At 54.3% G+C, this 17,462-nt stretch overlaps 1 protein-coding gene across 5 annotated transcripts in view; it reads left to right on the top strand.

Moving 5' to 3' along the window:
- Positions 1–42: 42 nt before the first annotated feature.
- The window catches only part of DAB2IP (DAB2 interacting protein), a 104,386-nt gene continuing 86,966 nt past the window's right edge, over positions 43–17,462 (top strand). For 2 of the 5 annotated variants that reach the window (XM_019630009.1, XM_019630008.1), the window contains exon 1: positions 44–283. In XM_019630009.1, coding sequence (XP_019485554.1) covers positions 143–283 — 141 coding nt within the window. In that variant the 5' untranslated portion in view covers positions 44–142. Of the gene's footprint in view, positions 284–17,462 lie in introns of all 5 variants that reach the window. The other 3 variants (XM_019630012.1, XM_019630013.1, XM_019630010.1) reach the window with 3 other exon arrangements.

Below are 17,462 nucleotides of genomic sequence, written 5' to 3'. Positions count from 1 at the left end.
TCCTGCCTGCAGACAGGGCCAGGCAGCTGGCAACTGGGTGACCTTGACTCAAATCAACTGGAATAGAGACTGGGTCCTGCCCTCCCTGGACCCCAGAAGCCACGGCAGCTGGGGCCGAGTCTTCCGGGGGCCTTAGGGAACAATGACTAATAATAACATAGCCACCCACACTGTGTTCCTTCCTGGTCTTACCTATGTGATCTCTTTTAATCCTAGAGACAACCCTGAAGTGGATCCTTTGATCACCCCCATTTTACAGATGGGAAAACTGAGGCTCAGAGAGGTGAAGTCACCCAAGCTCCAACTGCTAAGAGATGGTGGGAGCCAAGCTTTGGCCCCAGGTCTCTCTGACTCCAGAGCATGAGCATGCACATCCTCTGGCTGTGAGGAGGGGAACCCACTGGCCCCACACCTTCCCATCAGCAGTGCTTTTTACCCATTTCCCTTTCTTTTGCTGCTCTAATAGGTGTGTCATCACACTTTGAAGTTGCTATAATTTGCAGCTCTTTAATTGCCAGCTAGGCTTGGTGTTTTTCCTGTAGTGGCATCTTCGCGCTGTTTCTTGGCATGGACACCACCTGTGGATCAGAGCCAGCGCCAGCCTTCTGAGCTACAGGCACCCGGGACTACCAGCCCCCGCCTGCCCGATTAGGGTTTGCAGGATGGAAAGGCTTTTTTTTTCCTTACCCACTTCTCATAGCAGCCCTGAGGGGAGACACCATTAGCGTCCCTGTTTCATAGATGAGGGAACTGAGGCTCAGAGAGGTGAAGTCACTTACCCAGCGTTGCGCAGCTCCTGAGTGACAGAGCCAGGCGTGGATGCTAGGACTGTGGGACATTGATGTTTGTGACCTCTGGGCACCTTGGTCCTTTCCTGTATGCAGCAGTGAAGGAAAGGGGTGTGAGTCGAGTTTCTATCCTGGGTTGGTACTCGGAGCTGGGAGCGTGGGGGACCAGAGAGCTTGGAGGTGGAGATCTGGGTTCAAATCCTGGCTCTTCGGTGGCCTGTATGACCTCATTAGTCACTCAGCCCGTTTGATCCTCCTGTCCGTGTCAGTAAAGTGTGGAATGCCTCCCTTGAAGGACTGTGCTGGACCTTTGCGCCAGCCCAGGTCTGACCCATGGTAGGTGCTTAATAGATGAAATCCACCATTATCATCTGATCGTGTTTCCCTTTCTGGCTCCAGAGNAGTAAAGAGCTGGGGAGGGTCAGAGTGGAGGCCAGTGAGCCGAGTGTTTGGGGGTAAGTCAGAGGTGCACCTGGCCTGGGCCTTGGGGACAGACTTGCACACAGACCCTGTGCAGGACCAGAAGCAAACCCTCTCACCGACAGCCAGAGCTCACACCGGCTCCCACGCACGCCCACAAGCCACATCCGCATGCGCTTAGCTGACTGCTGCTCTGTACAGCCCCCCGAGGGAACTGAGGGAACATAGTTTTGCCTGGGGGAGGCAGGGGAGACACCACAGGATATCCATGAATAACTGCTATCTTCGCTGCCATTTCAAACCCGGGGGTGACAGGATGTCATCACATCTCACAGGGCTGCCCCTTTGCCATGATGTGGTTTAATGGAGAATCAACATGTTGGGGGTCTGTGAGACTCATTCTGTCCACTTCCTCCCTGAAAACTGAGGCCCAGGAAGGGCTGGATTGTCCAAGGTCACCACCTAGCTAGGGACACTTCTGAGTCCTGGTTGTTTGCACCCCCTTAGGTGGCCCTTACCCCTTTTGTGGGTTGGCCTAGGAATGCAGCCATCCCACAGGACACCAGGGGCTCGGTGCCGGCTCCACCTCTACTTCTTCAAGACCACGGGACCCTGGGAGAGCCTCAGTTTACCCTTCTGTAAAGTGAAGAGAGTGGACTTTGTAAGGCAGCATGTGGTTTGGGCATACAGTAGGCACTTACATGTTGTGATGCAGTAACTAAGAGAATGAGCTGTGAAGCCAGCAGACCCGGGGCTGAGCCTCATACCAGCTTTGTGACTTGGGCACACTAGGGAACCTTTTGCCCACGTGGTACAACTTCCTTTTACTCCAGGTGGAGTTGGGGGGTGGGGGAGTGGTTTCCCAGGGCCACATGGTGCTAGCAGGCTGGTGGGATGCCTGTTCCCTGAGAGCTGTGGGGGTCCTGGCGGAGGGTAGGAAGGGGAGTAAGTGACCAAAGGGACGTCCTGCCCATCTCTGGCTTTCAGCACTTAGTCTCCAAAGCGATGGTGAGATTGAGACTCAAACCCAGGTCTGTCTTCCCTGCCCCAGCAGGGAATCCTGGAAGGGAGAGAGGGCCAGAGGGAGGGAAGGCAGGCAGGCGGCCAGCTGGGGGCCCTGGATCTGCACAGGCTGTCAGACTGGGTCTAGGCGCTCTGTGTGTGCCCACCTCCCTTCCCGAGGCCCAGGGACCCTACGCAACGGCATTGTGCTGCCCCCCTCTCACCTGCCACCCCATGTTAGGGGAATTCATGGTTTGCTTTGGGGGGTAAGGAGATGGTGACTGTCACAGATCTCCCCACGAGTCCCCTCAGCCCACTGCCTTCCCCAGATCCACACTCCCAAGGTACAGTGCAGGTTGGGTCCTTCCACCCTCCTTCCTGTGCCCCTTCCCCTCCCATCGACCTTGAAGAGTGCTGGCAGGGCCGGGGTGTGGGAGGTGGCAGAGGCTCTGGGAAACTTGACAGCCCATTGATTCCTCCTTGGGAAGTTGAAAGTGGAGAGTCATGTTTGAAGGTTTAGCTGAAATTAGGTCTCACGGCTATTTTTTGCGAGATGGAGAAGAAGTGTCAGGGAGGGGAAGTCTCAGAGGGCTGGCGGAAGCTGCAGATAAAGTTAGTACCCGGTTGATTGTAGATGCTTCTAGAAGTGAGTTGGTTCTTTTCAACCACCCGCTTTTACTGGATGCTTAATTGTAAGAACCCTAGGTGGTTCAGAAGCTGTGATGGAGGTGTACCTGGGGTGCTGTGAGAACCCAGAGCAAGTTAGGGTAGGGAAGAATTCCAAAGGAGGGATCTTTGGGGCTGGGCTTTGAAGGATGTGTAGGAGTTTGTCAAGAACAAAGGGAGAGGAGTGTTCCAGTTAGAGGGGGCTCTAACTGAATAGGAAGAAGACAATGGCCCTGTGTGACTAGGGTGTTGAGTGAGTTGGAGGGATGAAGACGAGGAGCCTGGAGAGAAAAGTGAGTGGGTGAAGTTTGGACTAAAGCCTTTGGACTTTCCCCTGTAGGACATAGGAGTCACAGGGGTTCGTGGGCAGGAGTGGAGTAAGCAGGAGATCTCTGGGACGTGGACTTGGGGTTTCCCCAGCTGCTCACCCCTCTTCCCACACCTGTAGCTTTCCAGCATCCTTCCCATGCTTCAGCTGTCTATCTTTCTCACACACACAGAAATAGGTACAGGAACACAGACTGCAGGCCTATGGGTGACCCTCCTCAATACCACCAAAGAAAGGCTATTGGAAATGATCTGGTCCAACCCTTCCCTGTACAGAGGAGGGGCTGAGACTCAGAGAGGGGAGGGTCCTTTCCTGAGGTCACACAGCACATCTGGGACAGGGCGTGGAATTAAGCCCAAGTCTCTCTATCCCCTGTCTGGTGCCCGTCAGTCCTTGCTCCTTTTGCCCTCTCTTCCCTGCAGCTGAGCCCTTCTCCCTGCCTTCATCACGTTTCTGATGGGGGGGGGGCAGTGTGGGGCGCAGGTGCTTAAGGGAATGGACATTTATGGGCTCCACTGCCCTTGGAGGCCCCTGCTAGCCCCCCCCCCACTCCTGCACTCATCATTGCACTGCCACCTCCTGGCTACTGCGTCCCAGCACCAGCCACAGCCGAAGTTGGGCTGGAGGCTGCCTGGACGAGGGGTGACTTGAGACGCAGGAGACTGTCATTCTCTGCTTCCTGCAGGGTCTGCCTCTTTGCTCTCTTTCGTGCCCCTTCTCAGCTAAGGTGACTGCAGTTGGGCATTGGGGTGGGGAACAGAAAAGCTGGTCAGGCTCACAGATGAGCTGAGCCAGCTCTGTCACTGCACATACAGGGAACCTGAGCCCCGAGAGGGGAGGTTCGCCCGGAATACCTGCCGGGGCTCCCTCTACCACTCCAGGCTGCTCCTGGCCCGTCTCAAATGCATGTGTACATGTAACACATCTACATCTGTGGCCCACAAACCAGTGGAGGGATGTCAGCCATGCAGCCATGGCTGGCTGTGACAGGGCAGTAGTGTTAGACCCCCAGATTGGGGGCCCACGGAGGGGGTGCCTCAGTTTCCTCCTCACAGTACCAGGAGTTTGCCTGTGAGGCCAATGTCCTCTGTTCAGTTGAGCTGTGAGCTGGAGTCTCCCAGACCAGTATCTGGCCAGTGTTCCCCAGATGAGAGGGTTGGCGGAGATGGCAGGCCCCACACCCTCAGCCCCTTCCACCTGTGCCTTTCATGGAGCCTAATTGTTATTCAACTGTTCAAACCCCAAAGGAAAATTACTATCATTTTGGTCTGTGTCCACCTTCCACGGAGAGAAGTCCCTTTTCCTGCAATGGGAACACTGTCCCAGACAAGCCAGGTGCAGGAGCTGGCCAGGGTGGCTGGGGTGGGCCTGGACGGTCCTTAAGGCAGGAGTGTGGGGCCAGAGGCCATTCGGTAGGGTTGGGAGGCTGCCCGTCCCTTTAAGAAACGGGAAGGGGATTTCATTTGCTCCACTTTACAGATGAGAAAAACAAGGCTCAGGGAGGAGACAGCACTGGCCCAGGGTTGCACAGCTGGTGAGTGGCAGAGGTGCCAGTCTTACTGTGGTTGTGAACTAATTTACTTTCCTCCCTCCCTCCCTTCTCTGCCTTCGTTTTTTCTTTCAATAAATTTTTAATCAGCATCAACTATTGTGTCAGGGCCTGTGTGGAGCACTGGCACAAATAGGATTAAAATATAGTTGCTACCTGTAAAAATATGGAGGGGTGAGCTGGGGCTTGACAAAATAATTTCCAGACAGGTGAGGGGAAGGAACATTCCAGGCAGCCAGGACAGCACCTGCAGAGGCCAGGAGGTAGGAACCAGCACGAGCAAGTGATAGGAGGAACTGGAAGCAGTTTGGCAGGCTGAAGTGTGAGGAAGTGGCTGGAGTGCGAGAACAGGAGACACACAGCAGCACGCAGAGCGAATGGGATCTGAGGCTGTATTAACAGGAGTATCGAGCCCCCAGAGAGGGAGGGGAGGCGAGCCAGAGCTGGCCAGAGCAGACCTGGAGTACAGTGTGTTCTTCAGAGCAGTACACTTGACCCGGTTGGGAGATTCTGACCTCCTTCAATGGGCACAGACCAGGACTGGGGTGGGCAACGAGGGATTGGGGGAGCAAGCAAACTGCTTTTCTCAAGTAGGTTGTCAGGAGCCCATCCCTGCCCCCCAGCACCTGAGCTTAGAATGCCCTTGTAGGGGTCCCTGAGGACAAGGGTGGAGGGAAGAAGCCACTTCAAGGAGACTTGGCATCTCTTTCCTTATCTCGAGAGGTGCAGCTTGGTTCAGGCAGCTTGGGTGGGGAGGATGGAGAGGGAAGGAAACAAAGACCGCCTTGCACCCCCCCCCCTTTTCTGTCCCTGCGTCCTCCAGAGGCACCTCTAGGCCAGCCCTGTAAGCTCTGTTTCCCCGGCCCCGCCCTTGAGCCTGGTGGGCAGCAGGAGTCGGATAAACTGGTCCCCACTAAGGTGTCAGTGGCTGACTTCCCACTCCCTACGTTCCAGGCTCCTTGCACAAAAGGAGCCTTATCAATTGGAAGTTTCAGTCACTCATGGTGGAATGTCAGGCTCTGTGACTGGCAGGTGGGATGCTACTTGGGGCCCCTTCTCCGTCTCTTCATACCCCTGAGTTCTGGGGGTGCAGCATTGGCTCTGCTTAGCAGTGCACCTGGGCGAGGCAGGCTTTGGATCTTGGCCCTGCAGCTTCCCTCCATGGGATTGATCGCTCAGGCAAGCTGCCCAACTCTGAGCCTCTCTTGCAAATGGGCACAGGAGCCCCTCGCTTCCAGGGCAGCTGTGAGGGCTCAATGCCTGGCACAAGGGAGGCATTCAGTCCGTGTTCACACCCTGTCCCCCCTCATCCCTGCCCCACACCTTACCCAGAGCCTCAGGCCCTCTCTTTTGCACCCCTGATCTGCTACCCCAAAGTGACATTGCCACTAACAGAGGTTTTACAGCTCATCCTTGATCCTGGGAGGTGGAGGAGGGGTGAAGGAGTGCCCAAGGGGCCAGGGACCAAGTTCCCCTGGTGGTGAGTGTGGAGGGAGGTAGCTGGAGGTGTTGGCGCAGGGCGGTTTCCCACCAGTTGGGGGCAGCAGAGTGCAGCGAGTGGACGGTCGCCTGGGAGGCTCCTCCCAGAGCAGAGCTGAAGTCCCACGGGTTTGTGTGCCCCCTCCAGCCACCACACCCACACGGCTCACAGGGAGCTGGCTGCTAAACAAGCCCAGAGCCCACTGCTGGGTGGAAGGAACAGCTCAAATCACGAAACGTCTGTGGCCAGCTGGGCCTGGCACTGGTGGATTGACCAGAGAGCTGGGGGACCTCTGAAAGGGGACTCTTATTAACTCTTATTAGGGACACTGGAGTGGGGCAAGGTCTGGGGCTGAGGCAGCCTTTCAGCAGGAGGCTGGGTACAGGCTGAGGCAGGCCAGTGTGAGGGCTGTCAGGCAGGGTCACTGCACTGTGGTCACAGGCTTGGCCAATAGACACTCTCTCACGATTGTCCTTTGAAGGTTTGCAGCCATCTTGCTCCATCCTCACCACGGCTTTGAGAGGAAGGAAGGCAGGTACCCTGGAAGAGTCGGAATGGTGGTCGACGCTTGGACTTGCTGTCTGTACCATAGGGGATTGTAAATCCTGCTTTGCAAAGTCTGTGGGGTCAGGTCCTGTGCTGAGCACTCTCCATGCATTGTCTCATTTAGTCTTCACAACCCAAGTGGCAGGTAACACAAATCCCACTTTTTTAAGACGACAAAACCAAGGTAGACGGAGAGTGAAGAACTTGCTAAAGATCGCTGAGCTCGAGAGCCTGGATATTGGTGTCACAGAACCTGACCTACGACATGCAGCCTAGTCTCTGCCAGCCAGTGCTGTTATTCTCTGTTTTACAGATGAGAACACTGAGGTCCAGAGAGGGGAAGTGCATTGTCCGATGTCACACAGCCAGTCAGGGGCAGAGCTGGCATTTGAACCTGGATCTCCCCGTCTCCCTGCCTCATCTTGCCCTCCCCCGGCCCCCACCGGTCCTGCCCCCAACGGTTAGAAGGTTGTTGTTGAAGGGGGAACCCCTTGGGGTAGGGCGAACTGCTCCCCTCTTTCTACCCCACCTTGTGGTCCCTGCAGGCCCTTCTCTCTCCCAGGGGGCCCAGGATATTGGGTGTGGGGGGTAAGCTCAGATGCCTTTGCTCCCCGCCCCCCATGGTACAAAAATAAAGTGACTCTGTCACATCAAGTGATATTTGGGTTGGATTGCAGACATAATGATATCTGAGTCTTCAGGTAGGAATTGCTTCCTAAGCCAGGAAGCCCTCTTTGGAGATGGCAGTGATGACATCTGTTTCCAACACAAGGCCCCGCATTGGGATGAGTAACTTTTCCTGTGGAATTGCTTAAAGAATGTATAAAATGAGGCATGATTGTTACTGCCCCGCTCCAGTGCCTTCAATGGCTCCCAGGGGTGAGATCCAGTTCCCCAGCTGCATTGGAGGCGTCCCAAGTCTGTCCTAGCCTCCACGTCTCTCTATAGCTGGCTGTGCTGCCCACAATCCCTCCCCATTTCCCTGCCTCGAGAGCTCCATCCACGGTGAGGAGAGGAGGCGTGAGCATTGACCTCCTAGCTTCTGAGATCCCCACTCCTTGTGTCTTGGGAGGACAGGTCAGGACAAGCCACCTGATGGCAAGGCCCAGCAAGGACACCAGCCCTTGCCTTGAAATTGACTTTGACTGTACCCATGGACTCCTGTGATCCCTCCGGAGCAGGACTCCTAGGCGAGCCTGGCCTGCAGATGGTAAATCACCCAGGAGGAGAAATAGCCTATAAAACCCTCTCCCCAAACAGTGCGTTTTGTATCCTGTAGTGAAAAGGGCTTTTAAAAGCACTGCTCACTCAAGTGGATTTATGGGGCTGCCGCCTGCCTCTCGCCTCTTCCTCCCACTAGTGTTTGCGGGTCCCACAGGCTAGAGAGCACCCTGGGGTCCTGGTGCTCCCTGATGGCTCTTGGTGCAGGGAGAAATGGGATTACACCCTTTCCCTGCCTTCGCTGCTTTGGGGCTTCCCCGGGGCCAGCTGGGTGCCTGGAAGGGCAGGGTGGGGCCATCCAATTGAACAGAAGCTCCTATGGCCCAGCACAGAGCTGAAGTCCCACCGTTAGTAACTTTTCTGCAGAAACCTGTTGTCTCCAGAAGATTCTTGCCACTTGTTTGTCACCTGGGATGGGAAAGATACCATGCCCAAGCTGGAAAAGATTTAGAGGTCATCTAGACCAATCCCCTCATTGTACAGATGGGGAAACTGAGTCAGAGAGGCTAAGATGCTTGCTCAGAGCCTCATAACATGGTGCTAGAATTATGGAAGAGCTTGGGCTCTGGGGCAAACCACCTAGGTTGAACCCAGCTCTGCTACTTCCTGGCTGTGCAGCCCTGTGAAAGTTGCTTGACCTCTCTGAACCTCTGTTCTCTGATCTGCAGATTGGGTTGTGAGAATTAAACAAGGTAAGTCATGTAAAGCTCTAATACAGAGCCTGAAGCTTAGACAGGGCTTCATAAATATGTCTGGCTTACTCTTATTAGCACGTTGGACTAGTTCTCGTTATTATTAATTAGCAGAGCTGGGTTTTGAACCCAGATTTCCTGACTCTGAGCATAGTTTTATTGTCTCTCTGCGGGGCAACCTCTGCTGAGAGCGTTCACTCAAGCAAGTGTACAGAGAGCACAGGACCAGGAGGTTTTGATGAGGACGAGGCACTGAAGTCAGTGAGTCAGCCGGGGAAGACTGGCCTGGTGCGGGGACCTCAGTGAGGGCCTGGAGGGAGGCAGAGGGAGAAAGTAGAGACCCAGCCACAAGAGTGAGGCACCCTAATGGAGTCAGTTTCCCTGCAGCCATGCAGCCCTTGGTGCCGGACTCCCCACCATGAGGTCAGGGCTGGCGAGGGCTTAAAGAGCCGATGAAGTGTCTGTGGCCACCCAGACCTCTGGGATGGGCTTATTATGCTAAGACAAATGTCACTGGCGGAGGATTTACAGGGCAGTGAATCAGTCTCTGGCTGCCCTGGGTTATCGCATCCCTGCCTGAGACCTCAGGAATCCATGTCTGATTTCTGTTCACTGAGGCCGCCCAGTCCTGGGCACTAGCAGGTACCAGGAGGGCCTCTCCTGTGTCCTTATCTCCCCTCCCATTTTCATGCCCCCACCTTCTTCTCAACTGGGCGCCCCCCTCCGCCCTCTTCTAGACTCTCAGGGCTCGTTAGGGTCCCCCTTGACTTGGGTGTACTCTGCACTGGGGCAGGGGTCATGCTCCATGTTATAAGCCCTGGGCTCAGGTGTGTCCCTTGGAGATGCGAGGGACCTGTGATCACTGTAGGGGCCACTGAGGCATTGCCCATGTTGTGATTCTGACTGGAATGCCCGTGGCTGTCTGCCCTCCCCCAGATAATCTCGGCAGGCCCACCCAGATGGACCCCAAGTGGAATCCCTTAAAAATCCTCCCAGATCACATTCTCTGCCTTTCTCCTTTCATATCATTTTATAATATGATATAATATTTTATATCATAAATATTTGTTAATTCGTTCAGAAAGTATGGATGGAATACCTGCCAGGGACCCAGCCCTGGGGACATAGGCCGCCATGGTCCCCATGGCCCTGTGGGAGAAGGACACAGTAAACAAATACATGTATAATTACAACTGTCATAAGTTTGTACAGAGACCTGGCCTAATCTGAGGGCCTCGGAGAAGCCCCTGAGGAGAAGACTGTGAGGAGAGATTGCAGGGTCTACAGGGTCCCCTGGGCAAGGGGGGGCCTCCATTCCAGGCAGTGGAAACAGTCTGCGCCAAGGCCCTATGACAGGAGGAGCTGGCAACGTCAAACGTCCCACTGAAGCCAGGAGCTGGAGCACAGGGGTTGGGGCATGAGGGGCCTGAAGGGTTTCATCGAAGAGCTCTGGGGAGCTGATCAGTGGCAGGATCTGATCTGCTTTTTAAAAGGATCCTTCTAGATGCCCTTGGAGAATGAAGGGGGAAGGATGGTAGGAGTGGAGGCAGCAAAAGCAGTAAGGAGGCCCCTGTGGGTGTCTAAGAAGGGGCTGGGTCGCCTCCCCAGCTGGACTGTGGGACCCTTGAGGGCAGAAAGCTGGCCTTCCCAGGGCCTAGCACTTGGTGAGACTCAGGGAACACGCCCCGAGGGAGCCGTGAGCCAGCACCCTTCCCCGTGAAAGGAGATTTGGGTCCTGAAGATGGTTTCTATAAATTCCTGTCTTCTGTTTCTTTCTGACTAATGGCTGGGCTGGCCCCTGGTGAGCAAAGTCTGAGCAATAAAAAACAGTGACAATGATAGTGAGGATGACAGTAGCTCACATTTACTGTGCGTCAGGAAATGGGCTGAGTTCTTCACATGCATGATCTCAGTGACTCATCACAACAACTTGTAGTGACTACTGTTGTCCCCATTCTACAGAAGAGGGAACAGACTCACATGATTAGGTCACTGGGCTAAAGCCCATAGCCATGAGGTGGTGCAACTCCCTGCTCCCATGCCTCTTGAAGGAAGGGGAGGAAACACCTTTGCATTTTACCTGGGGATTCCTAGAGGTTAAGGTAACCCTAGGACCTAACAAGGTGTGTCAAATGGTGGCCTTTCAGGTCTGATGATATGGACAAGAGGAGAAATGTTTAGGGCAGGCATTTCTGGCTCTGGATTTGGGGAGGGGGCCGCAGAACCACCTGCCAGGCCTCAAGATTCTGAAAGCCACACATTCAGGGAGCAGTGAAGACAAGCTTTCAGGGTGTGAGGGAAGCAAATGGGCTATTCTCAGAGATGGGCACCAAGTGAGGCCCTGCACGCAGAGCAGGGGGATTGTGGGGCCAGCAGCGTGGAGCTGTTTTGTCCCCTGGGACCCAAGGTCTGGGTTCCCAGCTCTCTGAGCCCACCAAGCCACTCTTGCTTCCTGCTGTGGTTGTGAACCTGAGCATATGTGGGCCTGGGTGTTTGGCCTGGTGTCAGCTTAATTCTGTGAGTGCCTGATAACAGCTGAGTATGTGTGTATGTGTGTGAGCTTGCTCCAGTGTATTTGTGTGTGTTTTATGATTGTGCATGTGTGTGTTGATCAATGTGCACACGTGTTTATGCCATGGTGGTGGGGAGACTTGTATGTTTACATATGCATTTCCTGGGGGGGGCATGCCCGTCCCATATGCCTTGGTATGCATGTGTGTCCTTGAACTTGTGTGTTTCTGGCTCTGGGTGTTTCTCCATGTAAACATGTTTAGGTGTGGTTATCTGGGTAATAGTTTAGTACAGGAATGACCCTTGAGTGTCAGGGCCCAGCCCCATCCTGGCTCGCATGGCACATGAGTTAGTTCTCTGTGTGACCTAAGTATCTGTCCACCTTCTCTGGGTAAGGAGGAGTGTGGAACTTATACATTCCAAGGGGCACTGGTAGGGGCTTAGGGAGGGTTCTATGGGCATAGGGTGGCCTGTGAGTAGGTGGCCACCAGGAAGGCACCAGCTTAATCCTGGCTTAACATGCCGCCCCTCTTTCACCTGTCGCAGTGTCTGACATTCCACCATTAGTGAGTCATTCCCCATCTGGGACCCTCTTTGATGTGCATACCTCCCGGGGGAGGAGGCCTGATAGCTTGCTGAGGGCAGAGCCCCAGGAACAGGGAAGCAGGGAGGAGGAAAAGTACATCAGAAGGACTCTGGGAAAGCCCCAAAATTCGCGGGTACTATTCATACCATGGTGGGAGAGCCAGCTGCAGAAGGCAGCTGCTCTAGCTTTGTAGAACCATCAGATATCAGCGTTGGAAAGGAGCTTCGTAACACAGATATGAAGACTGAGGCCTGGAAAGAGGAAATGGGCAGAACCTGGGGTGCTGAGTGAGGAGAGGGGACCTTGCCAAGGTGACTAAGCAGGTCTCCTGTCCTCTGGGCCTCAGGTACCTGTCTGTATTATGTGGGTGTTGGCCTGGCAGCCCCCCATGGGCCCTCCTGGCTCTCACCCTCAGCCCCTTCCTGGAGCCTGTGCCAGGGTGGGGTGAGGTGTCCCTACCAGCCTGCCAAGATATCAGGTCTGCCTGCCAGCCTGCGTGCCCAGCAGATCTCCTTTCTTGGGGTGATATCTGGATGGGATCTTCCCCTCCCTTTCCTGTTTACTTAGGTGTGCTGCTGGCATTTGCACAAAGCCCCAGAAAGATTCTGAGAGACATGCCTATTAAAATAGGCTCCTTCCTTGAAGGATCTCTGTTTGGGCGCCAGCCTTAGAAATGGCCATTGGAGGAGGAGCTGGGCCTGGGCAGACGGAGGGCCCACAAGGTGAGGTGCTACCTCTATCCTGAGCGCTGCCTCAGGGGCCCAGGGTGGGCAACTGAGGGCTCAGTGGACGTCGGAGGTAGGTCAGGCCTACTCACCCGTCTGCAGTGACCCTGCAGTGAATACTGCAGGAAGTATTTTTTAAAAGGGGAGCAGGTGATGTGGGCAGGATTGAGGATGCAAGACCAAGTAGATAGTGGAGTCAGGGGAAGGAACGTACCCTCCAGAAAGCACCTACTATGTGCCAGGCATGGTGCTTGGTGCTTGACACTCAGGTGAGAAGGTGGCTCAGAGACCAGTAGTGACACACAGTTCCCAGGTGCCAAAGTGGTGGAGTTGGAATGGAAACCCCTGGTTCCCTAGGTGCTGCCTTCTGGGCAGGGAATGAGGGTCTCGTGAGGATGGGACTGGGCAAGACTTCCCCTCCCTGAGCCTCCAGGTCCTCACCTGTGAGCCCTCTGCACTCAGGGAGTGAGTGCACCTTCCCTTCTTACTTCCGGTCAGAGGCCCAGCACAGCGCTTGGGCCAAGTGTGGGGAGGATGGCTGAGCCGTGAGTTCCCCTTCTGACCTTTGACTTGTGTGCACACACGTGTGTGCGTGCATGTGTGCATGTGTAGGGGGTCCCTACCCCACCCATTCCCTGGGCCAGAACTCTCCTGGTGACACTCCCAGCTCTACCACCTATCAGTTCTGCCACTTTCAGCAAATGGCTTCACTTCTCTGAGCTTCCATTGACCCACTTGAAAACCCGGAACATTCCGAATTCGGAGGCATACATCTTCCCCAGGAGTCCCAGTAAGAGGCATTGGGCCCTCCTTGGGACATGTGCAGTGAGTGTCGGGGGAAGAGCAACTTGGCAGAGCAGTAGCACGATAACTGGTAATTTATCATCATCATCGCTTGGAATTGATTGAAATGGGTGAATGAAGGAATCATGTGTCTGGAATTCTGAAAGGCCCTTGAGAAAATCTCAGAACATCCTGGAGAAGGAGCAGGGTCGTGGGCCCGATGCCAGGATGGTGGCGTAGTGGCTGGAATGGGTGGGGGAGCTGCCGAGAACTGGGGTCCTTCCAGTCAGAGAACCTGCAGGCCTCTGCCCTCCACTTGGGACTGCCCTGCACGATGGTCAGTGACATGGATGGAAGCCCAGGGGGTCAGCTGGGTGGGAGGGCCTCCGAATGGGCAGTGGGCCGTCACAGAGGGGCAGAGGCCACACGGTTGTCCTCACCCAATCACTGGGAATGGGTTGGGGGGGGATGGCACCGGGCAGCAGCTTTGTGCAAAAGCCCCTGGGGCCGTAGTTGACCTAAACACAGTGACACAGCTGTCTGAGAAGCACAGAGAACATGGCTGTGGGAATGGAGGCAGAGCACCCCATCTGGGGCGGGAGCAGGCTCGGTCCCCACAGACTGCACAGGCTGCTTGCTGAGCTGTAGACATCAGTCCCTGCTCAAGTGAATGAAAGCTGAGGCCTCCCCCTGAGCAGCCCTGCCCCAGCACTTTGTGCCTCGGGAGTCTCTGTGAGGTTGCTTTAGAAAAAAGTGCTTGTTTAAAAGAGTTCAAAACTGCCAAACTGAATGATATTCTATGGCTCCAGCATCATTTCGCAAGCATGTTCATTCACTCACTGGGCATGACACCAGGCCTGTCCCTGCTGCCAGGCTGCCTTTAAGCTCCTCAGAGAGCCCAGACAGACTCCCACCTGTGGTGGTTACTTCTCAGGGCAAAAAAATACCTCCTTAGGGCAAAAATCGATGGTTGTACTAGAGGCCACCTCAGTCATAATAATAATAAAGCTGGCAACCATTGTGTTTAGTTGCAAAATATTATAGTTGCAACTTTATTGGTGATCGCTCACCTCATTTAATCCTTTCTACAACCCTACAAAGTAGGTATCACCATTAGCCCATTTTATAGATCGGGACGCTGAGGTTCAGAGAGGCCTAGTATAATAATTTGCCTTGCCTAGTTTATTGGAATTAAGACTTGAACACTAGTGGTGTGAAAGGACTTGAGCTGGCCCAAGGGGTGTGAGCTGATCAGCAAGTCTGGCTTATGTAGTCCGGATTGGCCTCCTGGAGGAGATGGGGATAAGTCAGGCCGTGGGGGGTGTTGAAAGGAGGGTCCAGAGCTTTATCTGTCCTGCGTAATCCTCACTGCAGCCCCCACCCATTTCACAGAGAGACGAGGGGCCTTGCTGGCCATCTCCCAGCCAGGGGAGTGTGCAGCCAGAGCTGAACCCTGTTTGCCTGCCTCCAGCTCCCAGCTCCCAGGGGCCTCCACCACAGTCCTAGAACGTGGGCATCAAAAACCCTGTTTTACTTAAAAAAGGGACACGGTTTGCCCACTGCCCCTCACTAAAGGTTGCCTTGGGTCTAGAACAAGACTTTCTGACTTGAAGACCCGTTCAGTCCTTGCCGAGTTCTGGGCTGCTGCTAGCTGCCTCCAGAAATCATGTCTTGGGACCTGCCCGCCCATGAAGGAACAGGAGAAAAGGCTCAGTTCCCTTCATCCAGGGCTGGGTAAGGAGCCACCCTTGGCCCCCTACTCCAGGCAGAGGTCAGTAAGCACGCTGTGAGGCTGGCAGAGCAGGGAACTGGAGTCCCAGGTCTTTGAGTAAACTTGCTGTGTGACTTTGGGAAAGTGCCTTCCCCTCGGGGCCTCCTTCACCCCCGCAATGCAGCCTTTTGGATCTGAGTCCATCTCCAGCTGTGGCTTTCTGGGATGACGAGCATTTGCTAAGTCTGCCATATGCAGGGCCCTGAGCTAGGTCTTCTGGGGACACAAGGTCCTCCAGGGTGCACGTGTGTGGTGTGGTGGGGGGTTTGGTTAATGGGAACCCTCCCTGTTCTCCTGAAGAATTATCCCCCATGATCTGTGCTCTCTGGCCTCATGTTAATCTGTACCCTGCTCACCTCATAGTGTTCATGGCTGTCTTGGTCACTGTCTAGCACATAGTGGGCTCTTGATAAATGGTGACTAAGTGAATGTTATAGAGAGTTTGAGTTCCCCAAGGTCATGGTCAGTTTGTATGCGTGTGTGGGGAGGTACATACAGAGTAGGCTTCAAGGAGAAGGCTGCTTGTTAGAGGAGCCTTAGGAGGAGGGTATAGAGAGGAAGTGACACGTCTCACTCAACCTCCTAGAACGGAGGAAAAAAAACATTTAACTCAGAAATAGGATCAAGTTGTCAACATTGCTACATAATGAGCTTCATAAATTGTGAAACATGCTTCATGGTTCTTTGTGCTACACGAGTGTAAAAATTGTAAAATTTCCATCAGCGTAGAAATAAAAACCAAGAAAACGTACAAGTCCATTGGGGGAACTTGCTTGACAACAACACCTGTGAGAGAAGAACCCCTCCAAGTTAGCCAGGTGCATCTCCCCTCCCCCCAGACCTGGCGAGAGGCCAAGGTTGGGAAGAGCTTATGTAGTAAAGGTGTGGGTTTCTGCCTTCATGCTATGTCTTTTGGAAGGCCTCCTATCCCCTTGTCTTGCCACCATTTGGGGTCCCTCTGCGTCAGACATTGCCCTATATGTCACCCCTTTGGAGGGTGGTCCCTCCTGAAGCTAACACCTAAGAGATATTCGCTGGACTGAAATTGATTAGAGCACCTTCGTGGGTACTGCTGAGCTGCTGAGGTGAGAGTTATTGGACTGCACTGCCTGGGAAAGCCTGGATGAGAAGGCATTTCAGTTGGGCCTTTGCAGGATGTACAGAATTCTGAGTGGTGGCCGCAGGAATAGGTCTTCCACGGATGTGAGAGATTGAGAGGGAGGAAAAAGTAAGGGGAGAAAGATCGGAAAAGGGAAAGCTTGAAGAGGGGTGGCAGAAGAAAGGGTCCTGGAAAAAGCTGGCTTTAGGTAGACCTGGAAGCTGTGTGTTTTGGGGCGAGTCATTTGACCTCTCTGAGCAAGATTTCTTCATTTGCAGAAATGGTTAATGTTTCTCTGTTATTTTCTGTTTGTGTGGGTGATGAGATGATGTGTACAGCCAGTGTTTGACCTTGTCATGTCATAGAGAGGGACGGATCCTGCATAGGGTATGACTTTATAGCAAATGTCTACCTTTCTCCCTGGACCAAAGAGAGCCCCTAAGCCTACCCTCTGTTGTGTAACAAATGAAATGTGATGTTCAGATTGTGTACAACATTGATTTCAAAATCACTTAATATGCCATTCACCTGTGATTGAGGCCGGGGTGGTAAATCCCCAGAACCCTCTCAGACTACTTCTCCCTCAGGATTTCCCCTTCCCCCAGTTTTCTTCTCCCTCCAGCAGCCTGTGAGTTCCAAATCCACAACACCCCAGGCTGTGGCCCCTTGAGCCTCCAAATCTACCTCATCCCCTGTAAAGAGAGCACTGACTGGTTCAGTCTGTATGTATTGACCGCCTGTCTCCTGCCATTGGGCCAGGAGCTCTTGGGGCTAGGGAGGAGTGAGATTAAGCTCTGTCCTCAGAGTCCAGTGCAGCCTGGTAGATGGACCAACGGCCTGAAAGGGGGCCCACTGCCATACTCCCAGGAGGGGGCCCCTCCCTACCATGGGTCATGAATGGGGTCAGGCAGCTGTCTTTCTAGCTAAGGCCCAGACTTCTCTGGGACCTGGCTCCAAATCTTGAAGCACGCATTGGGAGATATTCAGCAAACCCTCAGCCCCTTAGGGACCCTGACCCCTGGGTGGTTGTCCTGCTGGGATGCAACGGCTCCAAGCAAAGGGCTCTATCGGGAGGGCCAGTGATCGTCGCCTGCTGAAGGCAAGTCACCCAGGTTAGGGGTCTAGATGGCAAGGGTAGCCGGCCGGCCCTCAGAGGACCACACGCCTGCTCTCAGAGCCTTAGTTTCCCCAGTCTGTACAGCTAGCGGCTGAGAACACAAACCTTGCGGTTGGAGGAAGGCGCTTTGTCAATCTGGGACGGCGTGGGGGGCGTGGATTCCTTAAGGCGGGTGGGG

The sequence above is a fragment of the Hipposideros armiger genome, unplaced genomic scaffold, assembly GCF_001890085.2.
Source record: "Hipposideros armiger isolate ML-2016 unplaced genomic scaffold, ASM189008v1 scaffold_880, whole genome shotgun sequence".
In the NCBI taxonomy this organism is placed as follows: Eukaryota; Metazoa; Chordata; class Mammalia; order Chiroptera; family Hipposideridae; genus Hipposideros; species Hipposideros armiger.
The sequence above is the reverse complement of the archived record's forward strand: the minus strand, read 5'-3'. Positions and strand labels throughout refer to the sequence as shown.